The sequence below is a fragment of the Electrona antarctica genome, assembly GCF_951216825.1.
Source record: "Electrona antarctica genome assembly, chromosome: 22".
Taxonomy (NCBI): domain Eukaryota; kingdom Metazoa; phylum Chordata; class Actinopteri; order Myctophiformes; family Myctophidae; genus Electrona; species Electrona antarctica.
Genome location: NC_136805.1, coordinates 719,934 through 733,429, shown reverse-complemented (window position 1 = coordinate 733,429; position 13,496 = coordinate 719,934). Strand labels below are relative to the sequence as shown.

Genomic DNA, 13,496 nt, shown 5'->3' with positions numbered 1-13,496 from the left:
CGTGCGTGCGTGCGTGCGTGCGTGCGTGCGTGCGTGCGTGCGTGCGTGCGTGCGTGCGCTTGCATGAGGGGGCCGTGCGTGCATGTGTACGTGTGTGTGTGCATGCGCGAGTGCGTGTGAGACGTCCTGGTCTGATGTCCTTGTAACGGTTAATGGTTTAGCTCAATGTGACTGGGTGTGTCTCCTTCATTCACAGCATGACACACACACCGACCTGGGTGTGCCGACGTGTGTGCGTGCATGCGTGCAAACAGATGGGCCTGTGTGTGTGTGAAGCGCGTGTGTGCATGTGTGTGACACTGCATGAACATATGTGCAGTCGGTTCAAGCGTCATCAGGGTGTGAAACTACCTAAAGCTGCAGACCTCCGACATGACATACATTTTTTTTTAATATATCATTTTTATCCCACGATTTTGTAACCCATTTTTCACCCCTGTGTCAATTAACTAATGTGTTCCTGGGCTCTACACACCCTCCACCAACCTGGGGAGAGCTACGGACTTAAACTGAGTGTCCAAGTCGCTCCTTTACACCTGACAAGGGGGACTTTCCCTGGTTGGACCCCTTACCGGGTATAGTTGTCTGTCTTGTATCACGGCAAAGGTTCTACAAATATGATCCTGAACCGGATACGGCATGCCACCGACCTTCACCTCAAAAGCCTCGCCAAAACGGATTTCGAGAGGGAAGAACTATCGTAGTACAGGTCTTGGCACCGAGGAGAATGATCGAGGAGGTGAACATAGGATAACTTGACTGCTGTACTTCAAAAAGGCATTTGACTCGATCCACATGCAGAGGCAGGATGGTGAAGATCCTTGAGGCCTAGTACAGTGTCCCTCACAACTCACTCCGGGCGATAGGGACCATGTGTGCAGCAACAACTCACTCCGGGCGATAGGGACCATGTGTGCAGCAACAACTCACTCCGGGCGATAGGGACCATGTGTGCAGCAACAACTCACTCCGGGCGATAGGGACCATGTGTGCAGCAACAACTCACTCCGGGCGATAGGGACCATGTGTGCAGGAACAAGGGCCCCAACAGCGGGGAGTTTAACATCTTGGCCCGGGGGTAATGCAAGGGGACATCCTATAGCCTATAGCCCCCTGCCTCAACGGTCGAGTGTTCCTTTGTACGGCACTGCATGCTGGACCCTGAAGCCAACCCTGCAGAAGTCTCTAGATGGTGCTACACCAGAATGCTGCGTCCAGTACTTAGTACACATGTTACCAACGAGACCCTGTATGAGGGAATACCAAGGGTGAGCCAGAAAGTAGCAGCCAGGAGAATGAGACTTGCAGGACACTGCCAAAGACACCAGGAGCTGCCAGCCAGGCAGCAAACTGGTGCCGTGGGAACCAGCACACGGGCACCGGTCACGAGGATGTCCCACATTAACATAATGTGGACATACTCGAGAAAGATGCAGGAGCGCAAAGCACCAATGAGCTGGCCAAATGTATGGAGAACCATCTGGGATGACTGGAATAACTGGCCAGATGTATGGAGAACCATCTGGGATGACTGGAATAACTGGCCAGATGTATGGAGAACCAGGATGACTGAAGAACTGGCCAGATGTATGGAGAACCAGGATGACTGGAAGAACTGGCCAGATGTATGGAGAACCATCTGGGATGACTGGAATAACTGGCCAGATGTATGGAGAACCAGGATGACTGGAAGAACTGGCCAGATGTATGGAGGACCAGGATGACTGGAATAACTGGCCAGATGTATGGAGGACCAGGATGACTGGAAGAACTGGCCAGATGTATGGAGAACCAGGATGACTGGAATAACTGGCCAGATGTATGGAGGACCAGGATGACTGGAATAACTGGCCAGATGTATGGAGAACCAGGATGACTGGAAGAACTGGCCAGATGTATGGAGAACCAGGATGACTGGAATAACTGGCCAGATGTATGGAGGACCAGGATGACTGGAATAACTGGCCAGATGTATGGAGAACCAGGATGACTGAAAGAACTGGCCAGATGTATGGAGGACCAGGATGACTGGAAGAACTGGCCAGATGTATGGAGGACCAGGATGACTGAAAGAACTGGCCAGATGTATGGAGGACCAGGATGACTGGAAGAACTGGCCAGATGTATGGAGGACCAGGATGACTGAAGAACTGGCCAGATGTATGGAGGACCAGGATGACTGAAGAACTGGCCAGATGTATGGAGGACCAGGATGACTGGAAGAACTGGCCAGATGTATGGAGGACCAGGATGACTGAAGAACTGGCCAGATGTATGGAGGACCAGGATGACTGAAGAACTGGCCAGATGTATGGAAGACCAGGATGACTGAAAGAACTGGCCAGATGTATGGAGGACCAGGATGACTGGAAGAACTGGCCAGATGTATGGAGGACCAGGATGACTGGAAGAACTGGCCAGATGTATGGAGGACCAGGATGACTGAAGAACTGGCCAGATGTATGGAGGACCAGGATGACTGGAAGAACTGGCCAGATGTATGGAGGACCAGGATGACTGAAGAACTGGCCAGATGTATGGAGGACCAGGATGACTGAAGAACTGGCCAGATGTATGGAGGACCAGGATGACTGGAAGAACTGGCCAGATGTATGGAGGACCAGGATGACTGGAAGAACTGGCCATGATGTATGGAGGACCAGGATGACTGGAAGAACTGGCCAGATGTATGGAGAACCAGGATGACTGAAGAACTGGCCAGATGTATGGAGGACCAGGATGACTGGAAGAACTGGCCAGATGTATGGAGAACCAGGATGACTGAAGAGCTGGCCAGATGTATGGAGAACCAGGATGACTGAAGAACTGGCCAGATGTATGGAGAACCAGGATGACTGGAAGAACTGGCCAGATGTATGGAGAACCAGGATGACTGGAAGAACTGGCCAGATGTATGGAGGACCAGGATGACTGGAAGAACTGGCCAGATGTATGGAGAACCAGGATGACTGAAGAACTGGCCAGATGTATGGAGGACCAGGATGACTGGAAGAACTGGCCAGATGTATGGAGGACCAGGATGACTGAAGAACTGGCCAGATGTATGGAGGACCAGGATGACTGGAAGAACTGGCCAGATGTATGGAGGACCAGGATGACTGGAAGAACTGGCCAGATGTATGGAGGACCAGGATGACTGGAAGAACTGGCCAGATGTATGGAGAACCAGGATGACTGGAAGAACTGGCCAGATGTATGGAGGACCAGGATGACTGGAAGAACTGGCCAGATGTATGGAGGACCAGGATGACATGGAGAACCAGGATGACTGGAATAACTGGCCATATGTATGGAGAACCATCTGGGATGACTGGAAGAACTGGCCGGATGTATGGAGAACCAGGATGACTGGAAGAACTGGCCAGATGTATGGAGGACCAGGATGACTGAAGAACTGGCCAGATGTATGGAGAACCAGGATGACTGGAAGAACTGGCCAGATGTATGGAGGACCAGGATGACTGGAAGAACTGGCCAGAGGTATGGAGGACCAGGATGACTGGAAGAACTGGCCAGATGTATGGAGGACCAGGATGACTGGAAGAACTGGCCAGAGGTATGGAGGACCAGGATGACTGGAAGCAAGCGACGATGGAGGACGACCTTCCTAGACTCTACGTATGTGACTGTACGGGTGGGGGGCTCTGTGAACGACTCCCCCCCCCCCCCCCCCCCCACCATCGTGTCAGTCATTCGCGGGGGCTGAGGCGCTGCTTGCCGCTAACGATTAAGTGTCCGATGTGTCATGGCAGCGTCAACATGCGCAGACCACCCAGGGTGCGGGACGGACGAGCACAGACACACAGGAACAGCTCCGCGTAAAGCCTTAATTATGATGAATGACACATCGGAGCCTCTGATACGCCTCATAATGAGACCCGTACGCCACACGCTGCTGCATTCATATTGTATGTTTAATACGCACGCGCGCACGCACGCACACACGCACGCACGCACGCACGCATGCATGCACGCACACACACATAAAAATGCATACAAATGCATAACCATGCACACACGTGGGGTATATCTTTAAAATAAATCACACCCGTGTGAAGTGAGTGGCGCTCTTATCATCTTACATCATCAATTACAACATAATGTTTATCTAAGCAAAGGGTGCTAATGTTTGTTTTAGTCTCAATACAAACATTACATGTATCTTTATCGTCTATGAGGCGTTTTCTTAAACAAGCATCGTTGAAAGACAAACATTAAAGCTGTATATAGGAGGGGCTAGCGCCCCTCAAAAACAATCACACCTGTGTGAAGTGAGGGGCGCTCTTATCGTCGTACATCATCATGACGTAACATTTACCCAGACACTATGACATTGAAGTTGTCCATTTCATTGGGAATGTATTGTTTGTGTAGGACACAGTTTGTGCACACACACCAGAAGACACACACACCAGAAGCTGGATATAGGAGGGGCTCAAAAACTAGGCCAGGCGTATTGTTTTATTATTTATGTCTCACTGTGTTTAGCTTCTTTTCGTTTGTCTTATACCTTTTCAGCGTTCTTTTCCTTTTAGCATTTTTTATCACCCCGGTCGATCGATCGCCGACACAGACACACGTGCTGCTGGGTTCACGGGAGAAAAACATATATATTCCATTTGGACATCCTTCCATCCATCCATCTTCAACCGCTTATCCGTAGTCGGGTCGTGAGGGCAACAGCTCCACCAGAGTGTTCCAGACTTCCCTCTCCAGAGCAACAATAATGACTTCCTCCTGGGGGATCCCGAGACGTTCCAAGGCCAGGGAGTCGATGTGTTTCCTCCAACTGCGCCTTGGTCTGCCCCGGGGTCTCCTCCCAGTGGGACATGCATCGAGGACCTCCCTAGGGAGACGCCGAGAGGCATCCTAACCAGATGCCTCGAGGACCTCTCTAGGGAGACGCCCGAGAGGCATCCTAACCAGAGCCTGAACCACCTAAGCTGGCTCCTTTCCAGGCGAAGAAGCAGCGACTCTACTCCGAGTCTCTCTCGTGTGACTGAACTTCTCTCACCCTATCTCTAAGCGAGATGCCAGCCACCCGTCGAGGAAAACTCATTTTGGCCGCTTGTATTCGCAACCTTATTCTTTGGGTCATGACCCACACTTCATGACCATAGGTGAGAGTAGGAACACTTCATGACCATAGGTGAGAGTAGGAACACTTCATGACCATAGGTGAGAGTAGGAACACTTCATGACCATAGGTGAGAGTAGGAACACTTCATGACCATAGGTGAGAGTAGGAAGGAAGATTGCTCGGTAGACAGAGAGCTTTGCCTTCTGGCTCAACTCTCTTTTCGTCACAACAGTGCGGTACAGCGACTCCAATACCGCCCCTGCCGTTCCCAAATGAGTGCCGTTTGAAAACGACATGCCTTGCAGAAAAACACGGTGAAAAATACATACATGCATATATACGTACGTACATACATACATACGTACATACATACATACATACATACATACATACATACATACATACATACATACATACATACATACATACATACATACATACATACATACATACATACATACATACAAATAAAGTTGGTAAAAGTGGTCCTTGGCAGTAGACGGTTACTGTTATCGGAAGTAGGGGTGGGACTCTTCACTTACCTCCCGATTAGATACCATCTCCGTACTGATTCCATTTATACTGCCATTCTTAATTGTTTCGCGATGCGATGTGATATTTGCCCCCATATAATACTAATCACAATAAATCGCAATATTACTTTGCTCTTTTATACTAGAACATTTTTAAACAATTATAAACATCATAAACCATGACAAGTTGTAGTCGTACACTTCAGTCTTAATGTCATGAAATAAATAAACAAATAAATAGATAAATAAACAAATAAATACATATATACATAAATAAAATAAATACATAAAATTAATAAATAAAATTAAATAAATAAAATTAAATAAATAAATCTGAAAAAAACTAACCTAAAATAAAAATAAATTACGATTCAATGTTATAATTGTGGTATTAAACATCGCAATATTTGAGTGAGTTTGAGTTTCCCCCACCCCTAATGATTAGTTAAACCCCCTTATTTTCTGCTCTACTATGTACATAGTGCTTTATTATTATTATTATCATTATTATTATTATTATTATTATTATTATTATTATTTACTGTACTAGCTGTTGCTGTTTGCATTTCTGTCTAACAATCAATCAATCAATCAATCAATCAATCAATCAATCAATCAATCGGTAGTGAGAGTGTCACTCTTACTGTCTGCGTAGCTAGACACCAACCTTATTGGTCTTATATTAAAATTGTAGGTCTCTCTCTCTGAGCATCTAATTTCACTTAGATTCTCAAACGTATTGTTAATTTAAAATGAGATATTCCTCCAAATCTGGCTAGAAATGTAAAATACTTTCGCCGGTGACCTGTGGGTGCTGGACTAACCTGTCAATATTCCAAACTATCACTATCCCAAAGCCTAACCCTGACCTCAGTCTTAACCGGCCACGTAGGTCACTAACCCTGACCTCAGTCTTAACCGACCACGTAGGTCACTAACCCTGACCTCAGTCTTAACCGGCCATGTAGGTCGCTAATCCTAACCCCTATCTTAACCTGCCACATACAGTGGTTAGCCTAACCTTAGTCTTAACCAGCCACGTAGGTCGCTAACCCTAACCTCAGTCTTAACCGGCCACGTAGGTCGCTAATCCTAACCTCAGTCTTAACCGACCACGTAGGTCACTAACCCTAACCTCAGTCTTAACCGGCCACGTAGGTCGCTAATCCTAATATCAGTCTTAACCGGCCACGTAGGTCGCTAATCCTAACATCAGTCTTAACCGGCCACGTAGGTCGCTAACCCTAACCTCAGTCTTAACCGGCCACGTAGGTCGCTAATCCTAACCTCAGTCTTAACCGGCCACGTAGGTCACTAACCCTAACCTCAGTTTTAACCAGCCACATAGGTCACTAACCCTAACCTCGGTCTTAACCGGCCATGTAGGTCGCTAACCCTAACCTCAGTCTTAACCGGCCACGTAGGTCGCTAACCCTAACCTCAGTCTTAACCGGCCACGCCTCAGTCTTAGCCGGCCACGCCTCAGTCTTAAACGGCCACGTAGGTCAGACTAACAGGAGGTCGGACTTATGGGCAATCCCCTCGGCCACTTCCCCTCTAATTGTCCCTTCACGCCTCTGTCGTTGGTCGTAACGCCGCCAGTTCCCACCTGATGTCGTGCGGGAGTCCAGACTGCTCCAGACCGTGCCGCATGACCGCCAGCTTACACAACGTCTTCAGACTAGGACTCAGGTCCAAGACCACGTTCACCCTGGAGTGGCCGTCTCCTCCGAAGAGGACGACGAGATCCCCCGCCAGGCAGCAGCACGCCAGGAACATGGGCTGGGGGCCGTCCCCCTTGGGCTCCACCTTGTTCCAGGAGAAGGTCCCTCGGTCGAGCCTCCACAGGTCCTTGGCGTAGTCGCCGAACATGTAGAGCTCCCCGTCGCGGGTGAAGGTCGAGCGGAAGCTGGGCCTCTTCGGGAGGAGCTGCGACGCGGGGGAAGACGGCGGCGCGCTCAGCCAGGCGTCCGTCTCCGTGTCGAACACCCTGACCACGCCGCCCTGGTTCCACGTCACCCCGCACACGAACATCTTCGTCCCGACGATGGTGGCCGAGTGGCAGTCGGAGACGGGCGGCGGCGTGCCTCCGGCGCGGATCAGGGACCAGAACATGGTGCCGGTGTCCAGCTTGTAGACGTCGTTGTCCATGATGTAGCCGGTCAGCCAGGTCCGCCCGCCGTAGACGAACATGACCCTCCCGAGGACGCAGGCCGAGTGGTCGTAGCTCGCCGCCGGGACGCTCCCGGAGACCTCCGGCTTGGACCACCAGCGCCCGTCGGGGGTGGCGTTGGCGTCCACGTCGAAGGCGTGGAGCACGTTGCGGTACGGGTAGCCGCACTCTCCCAGGAAGTAGACGGTGCGCTCGATCAGCGCGGCCGTGTGGCCCGTGAGGTAGGGCGGGACCTCCCCTCCACCGGGGGGCGCTCTAGGAGGAGTAGGAGGAGGAGGCAGCTTCCTCCAGCGCAGGGACACCGTGTTGAAGACGCGCACGTGGATGCGGTCGTCGCCTCGGAGCCCTCCTCCGAAGGCGAACACCTCGTGGCCCGCCGCCACCGCCGCGTACTCTGGTCCTCTCGGCGCCGCTCCTCCGTTCGGATGTGCCGAGGGCGTCGTCCAGCGGAACATGGTCTCTCACGGCGGCCGTCGGTCGAGCTGGACTCTTTCCTTCAGTTACAGTTCTACTGTGGATTAAAGTGGATTCCTTCTGTCTCCTTCTGTAAGGGAGATGTGGGCCACTTACTGGTTTCAACAGAGATGTGTGTGTGTGTGTGTGTGTGTGTGTGTGTCGATGCCTCTTGTCTGTAGCGGTACTCGTCTGTCCTGTGTCCTTCAGAGTAGTGTTTGTGCCGGTCTCCTCGCAGGGTCACAAAGAGAGGTAAACCCAGGGATAGCGGCACACAGTCGTCCAAGGCAGGTTTCTTTTGGTCAAATCCAACTCAAATCCCAACTCGGTTGGGTTGACCCGCTGCTCCAGGAAGCTGATGGCCGTTGATGATCGATCTCCCTATTCTGGTAAACGGTCAGATGCTCGAGCCAATTAAGTGGATCTGTGTCGGTGGAAGTCGCTGAATGACGTTTTGTGCATGTGAGGATTTGTTTTGAAGGACACGGTTGTGATGATGACGTTGTGATGTTGTTGAGTGATGATGATGTCATTGTGTCTATCGGGGGGTTCCCAAACTCTTTAGCTCGAGACCCAAAAGAGAAATTAGACGTCTGGACTCAAACTAGTGAAAATAGCCGATATACTGATATACGGTCTCACTACGCGCTGAGGCGATATACGTCACACTACGCACTGATATACGGTCTCACTACGCGCTGAGGCGATATACGTCTCACTGCGCGCTGATATACGGTCTCACTACGCGCTGAGGCGATATACGTCTCACTGCGCGCTGATATACGGTCTCACTACGCGCTGAGGTAGATATACGGTCTCACTACGCGCTGAGGCGGCCATCTTACTCCAGGTTCATTATACGGTCTCACTACGCGCTGAGGCGGCCATCTTATATACGGTCTCACTACGCGCTGAGGCGGCCATCTTATATACAGTCTCACTACGCGCTGAGGCGGCCATCTTATATACGGTCTCACTACGCGCTGAGGTAGATACACGGTCTCACTACGCGCTGAGGCGGCCATCTTATATACGGTCTCACTACGCGATGAGGCGGCCATCTTACTCCAGGTTCATTATATACGGTCTCACTACGCTCTGAGGTAGATACACGGTCTCACTACGCGCTGAGGCGGCCATCTTACTCCAGGTTCATTATACGGTCTCACTACGCGCTGAGGCGGCCATCTTATATACGGTCTCACTACGCGCTGAGGCGGCCATCTTATATACAGTCTCACTACGCGCTGAGGCGGCCATCTTATATACGGTCTCACTACGCGCTGAGGTAGATACACGGTCTCACTACGCGCTGAGGCGGCCATCTTATATACGGTCTCACTACGCGCTGAGGCGGCCATCTTATATACGGTCTCACTACGCACTGAGGCGGCCATCTTATATACGGTCTCACTACGCGATGAGGCGGCCATCTTATATACGGTCTCACTACGCGATGAGGCGGCCATCTTATATACGGTCTCACTACGCGATGAGGCGGCCATCTTATATACGGTCTCACTACGCGCTGAGGCGGCCATCTTATATACGGTCTCACTACGCGCTGAGGTAGATACACGGTCTCACTACGCGCTGAGGCGGCCATCTTACTCCAGGTTCATATACGGTCTCACTACGCGCTGAGGCGGCCATCTTACTCCAGGTTCATATACGGTCTCACTACGCGCTGAGGCGTCCATCTTACTCCAGGTTCATATACGGTCTCACTACGCTCTGAGGCGGCCATCTTATATACGGTCTCACTACGCTCTGAGGCGGCCATCTTATATACGGTCTCACTACGCGCTGAGGCGGCCATCTTATATACAGTCTCACTACGCGCTGAGGCGGCCATCTTACTCCAGGTTCATTATATACGGTCTCACTACGCGCTGAGGCGGCCATCTTACTCCAGGTTCATTATATACGGTCTCACTACGCGCTGAGGCGGCCATCTTACTCCAGGTTCATATACGGTCTCACTACGCGATGAGGCGGCCATCTTACTCCAGGTTCATATACGGTCTCACTACGCGCTGAGGCGGCCATCTTACTGTACGGTCTCACTACGCGCTGAGGCGGCCATCTTACTGTACAGTCTCACTACGCGCTGAGGCGTCCATCTTATATACGGTCTCACTACGCGCTGAGGCGGCCATCTTACTCCAGGTTCATATACGGTCTCACTACGCGCTGAGGCGGCCATCTTACTCCAGGTTCATTTCCGATTCACTCAATCGCCTAACAACCGAGAGGCAGGTAATGTTGAAATACGAGCGCGATCTAACTTAAAAATCACACCTGTGTGAAGTGAGGGGTGCTCTTATCATCGTACAGCATCATGAATCACCTCATGCTGTCCAATCAGAATGCCTGTTGCCTGTGATTGGTTAGCTGACTTGCTCATTTACATATGACGTACCTTTTCCCTTCGATGTCAATGGCGTTACATTTTTTTATGTTTAATTATTTGACGGAATTCTGACGTCATTTCTCCATTCATTGTCAATGGCAAAAATATTGAGACGTGTGGGGACCAGATTTAGCGGACATTTGACCTGAATTCCCCTTTCATTGTCAACGGCAAATCTTGAGACGTGTTGGGACAAAATATAGAAGGGGCTGGCGCCCCTTTCCACAAAATAATAAAAAAATGGTGGTCTCGATAAGAACCCGGCTCGATAAGCCTGATCGATAAGCCTGATCGATAAGCCTGATCGATAAGCCTGATCGATAAGCCTGATCGATAAGGTGATCGATAAGCCTGATCGATAAGCCTGATCGATAAGCCTGATCGATAAGCCTGATCGATAAGGTGATCGATAAGGTGATCGATAAGGTGATCGATAAGGTGATCGATAAGCCTGATCGATAAGGTGATCGATAAGGTGATCGTTATCAATAAAACTGAACGAGCTCCATCCCTACTGCCGTCTGGACAATGTCAGACGAACAAAAGAAAAACACACACACGCACACATCTCCGTTCAAACCAGTAAGTGGCACATTTCCCAAACTAGCAGACGAGGTCAAAAGGCTGGGATGAGAGCTTGTAGATCTGTAGATGTTATGTGGTCTGATCATTTTAATACGTTCACGATCACTCACCACCAATGACTTATTTTGGCGTCTTATTGAGCCCCTCCTATATACAGCTTGTTGAGCCCCTCCTATATACAGCTTGTTGAGCCCCTCCTATATACAGCTTGTTGAGCCCCTCCTATATACAGCTTGTTGAGCCCCTCCTATATACAGCTTGTTGAGCCCCTCCTATATACAGCTTGTTGAGCCCCTCCTATATACAGCTTATTGAGCCCCTCCTATATACAGCTTGTTGAGCCCCTCCTATATACAGCTTGTTGAGCCCCTCCTATATACAGCTTGTTGAGCCCCTCCTATATACAGCTTGTTGAGCCCCTCCTATATACAGCTTGTTGAGCCCCTCCTATATACAGCTTGTTGTCACACGTGTCACATTTTCCCATTGACAATGAAAGGAGAATTCACGTCATATGAGCAAATCGACACGTTACGTCATGATGCTGTACGACGATAAGAGCGCCCCTCACTTTACACGGGTGTGATTTTTTTTCCAAAGGCGCTCACCACCTTTTAATTATTTTCGATTATATTTGGAATAGTCTTTTCTCTGGTATATCTTTATATCTGTATATCTTTAATAGTCTTTTCTCTGGTATATCTTTATATCTGTATATCTTTAACACTTTGATTGCTGCAAGATCTCAACAGGCCTATTTGGATGTTGCTGCCGTTTAACATTGCACAAAGGCCTTGTTCGGGGGCCCACAGTAAAATGTTCTCTTATAGCGAGAATCACACGCCTACATCAAAAGAAAGCTGAACTTGTCCACTTCAATTAAAAAAATACATTTTGATTTTACCATGTTCCATTCTGGAGATATTGACCTTTTTGCAACACCTGCATTTGCCTGGAAGTGGTTATCTTGAACAGCGAGCAGAGTTATGGATGGTTTAAAGTCAGAGACATTGACAGGCAGATATAAAATTGAACCCAATAAATATCCTATACATCCTATACACCGAATGAAAGCCCTGAATGTGTACTTTTACGAGGAAAACAGTAAACATTGATCCCATCTACAGTTAGACAGTAATTGGTTATTGAATGCAGCTTGTGCCCACCAGATAACTTCAGAGAAGACATGGACGTGAACTCCTCAATATTCACAAAATAAGGCCTATAGCGACATATAAATACTATATACCGTATGAAACAGAAGACTCTCTGCTTTCATAAGGAAAAAAATTGTACTGTAATAATAAAAAAATCACACCCCTGTGAAGTGAACAGTGCAACTCTACTTCTCTACTTATTCACTACAGCTCGCTATATACGGACTGAGGCAGAAAGTCATGTAAACCTTTTATTTACAGTTTGGTCTGTAAACTTCTACTGTAATAATAAAAATCACACCCCTGTGAAGTGAGCGTTGCAACTGTTCTGTACTTATTCACTACAGCTCGCTATATACGGACTGAGACAGAAAGTCATGTAAACCTTTTATTTACAGTTTGGTCTGTAAACTTCTACTGTAATAATAAAAATCACACCCCTGTGAAGTGAGTGGTGCAACTGTAGAGAACAGTTGCACCGCTCACTTCACAGGGGTGTGATTTTTATTATTACAGTAGAAGTTTACAGACCAAACTGTAAATAAAAGGTTTACATGACTTTGTCTCAGTCCGTATATAGCGAGCTGTAGTGAATAAGTACAGAACAGTTGCAACGCTCACTTCACAGGGGTGTGATTTTTATTATTACAGTAGAAGTTTACAGACCAAACTGTAAATAAAAGGTTTACATGACTTTCTGCCTCAGTCCGTATATAGGGAGCTGTAGTGAATAAGTAGAGAAGTAGAGTTGCACTGCTCACTTCACAGGGGTGTGATTTTTTTATTATTACAGTACAATTTTTTTCCTTATGAAAGCAGAGAGTCTTCTGTTTCATACGGTATATAGTATTTATATGTCGCTATAGGCCTTATTTTGTGAATATTGAGTTCGGGTCCATGTCTTCTCTGCAGTTATATCTGGTGGGCGCAATGTGCATCCACCCAGTATCCAATTTATGACAAACTGTACATGGGATCAATGTTTACTATTTTCCTCGTAAAAGTACACATTCAGGGCTTTCATTCGATGTATAGGATGTATAGCATATTTATTGTGTTTATTGTTATATCTGCCTGTCAA

General features: G+C 48.6%; 1 protein-coding gene across 1 annotated transcript in view; it reads right to left on the bottom strand.

Annotated features, from left to right (window-relative positions):
- Nucleotides 1–8,262, bottom strand: part of LOC306915938 (kelch domain-containing protein 3-like) — a gene marked incomplete at both ends in the record, with an annotated part of 8,992 nt that extends 730 nt beyond the window's left edge. Inside the window, one exon of the mRNA XM_079493609.1 lies at nt 7,278–8,262. Within this exon, the coding sequence (XP_079349735.1) occupies nt 7,278–8,262 (985 nt within the window). The remainder of the gene's footprint in view (nt 1–7,277) is intronic.
- Between the last annotated feature and the right edge of the window lie 5,234 nt (nt 8,263–13,496).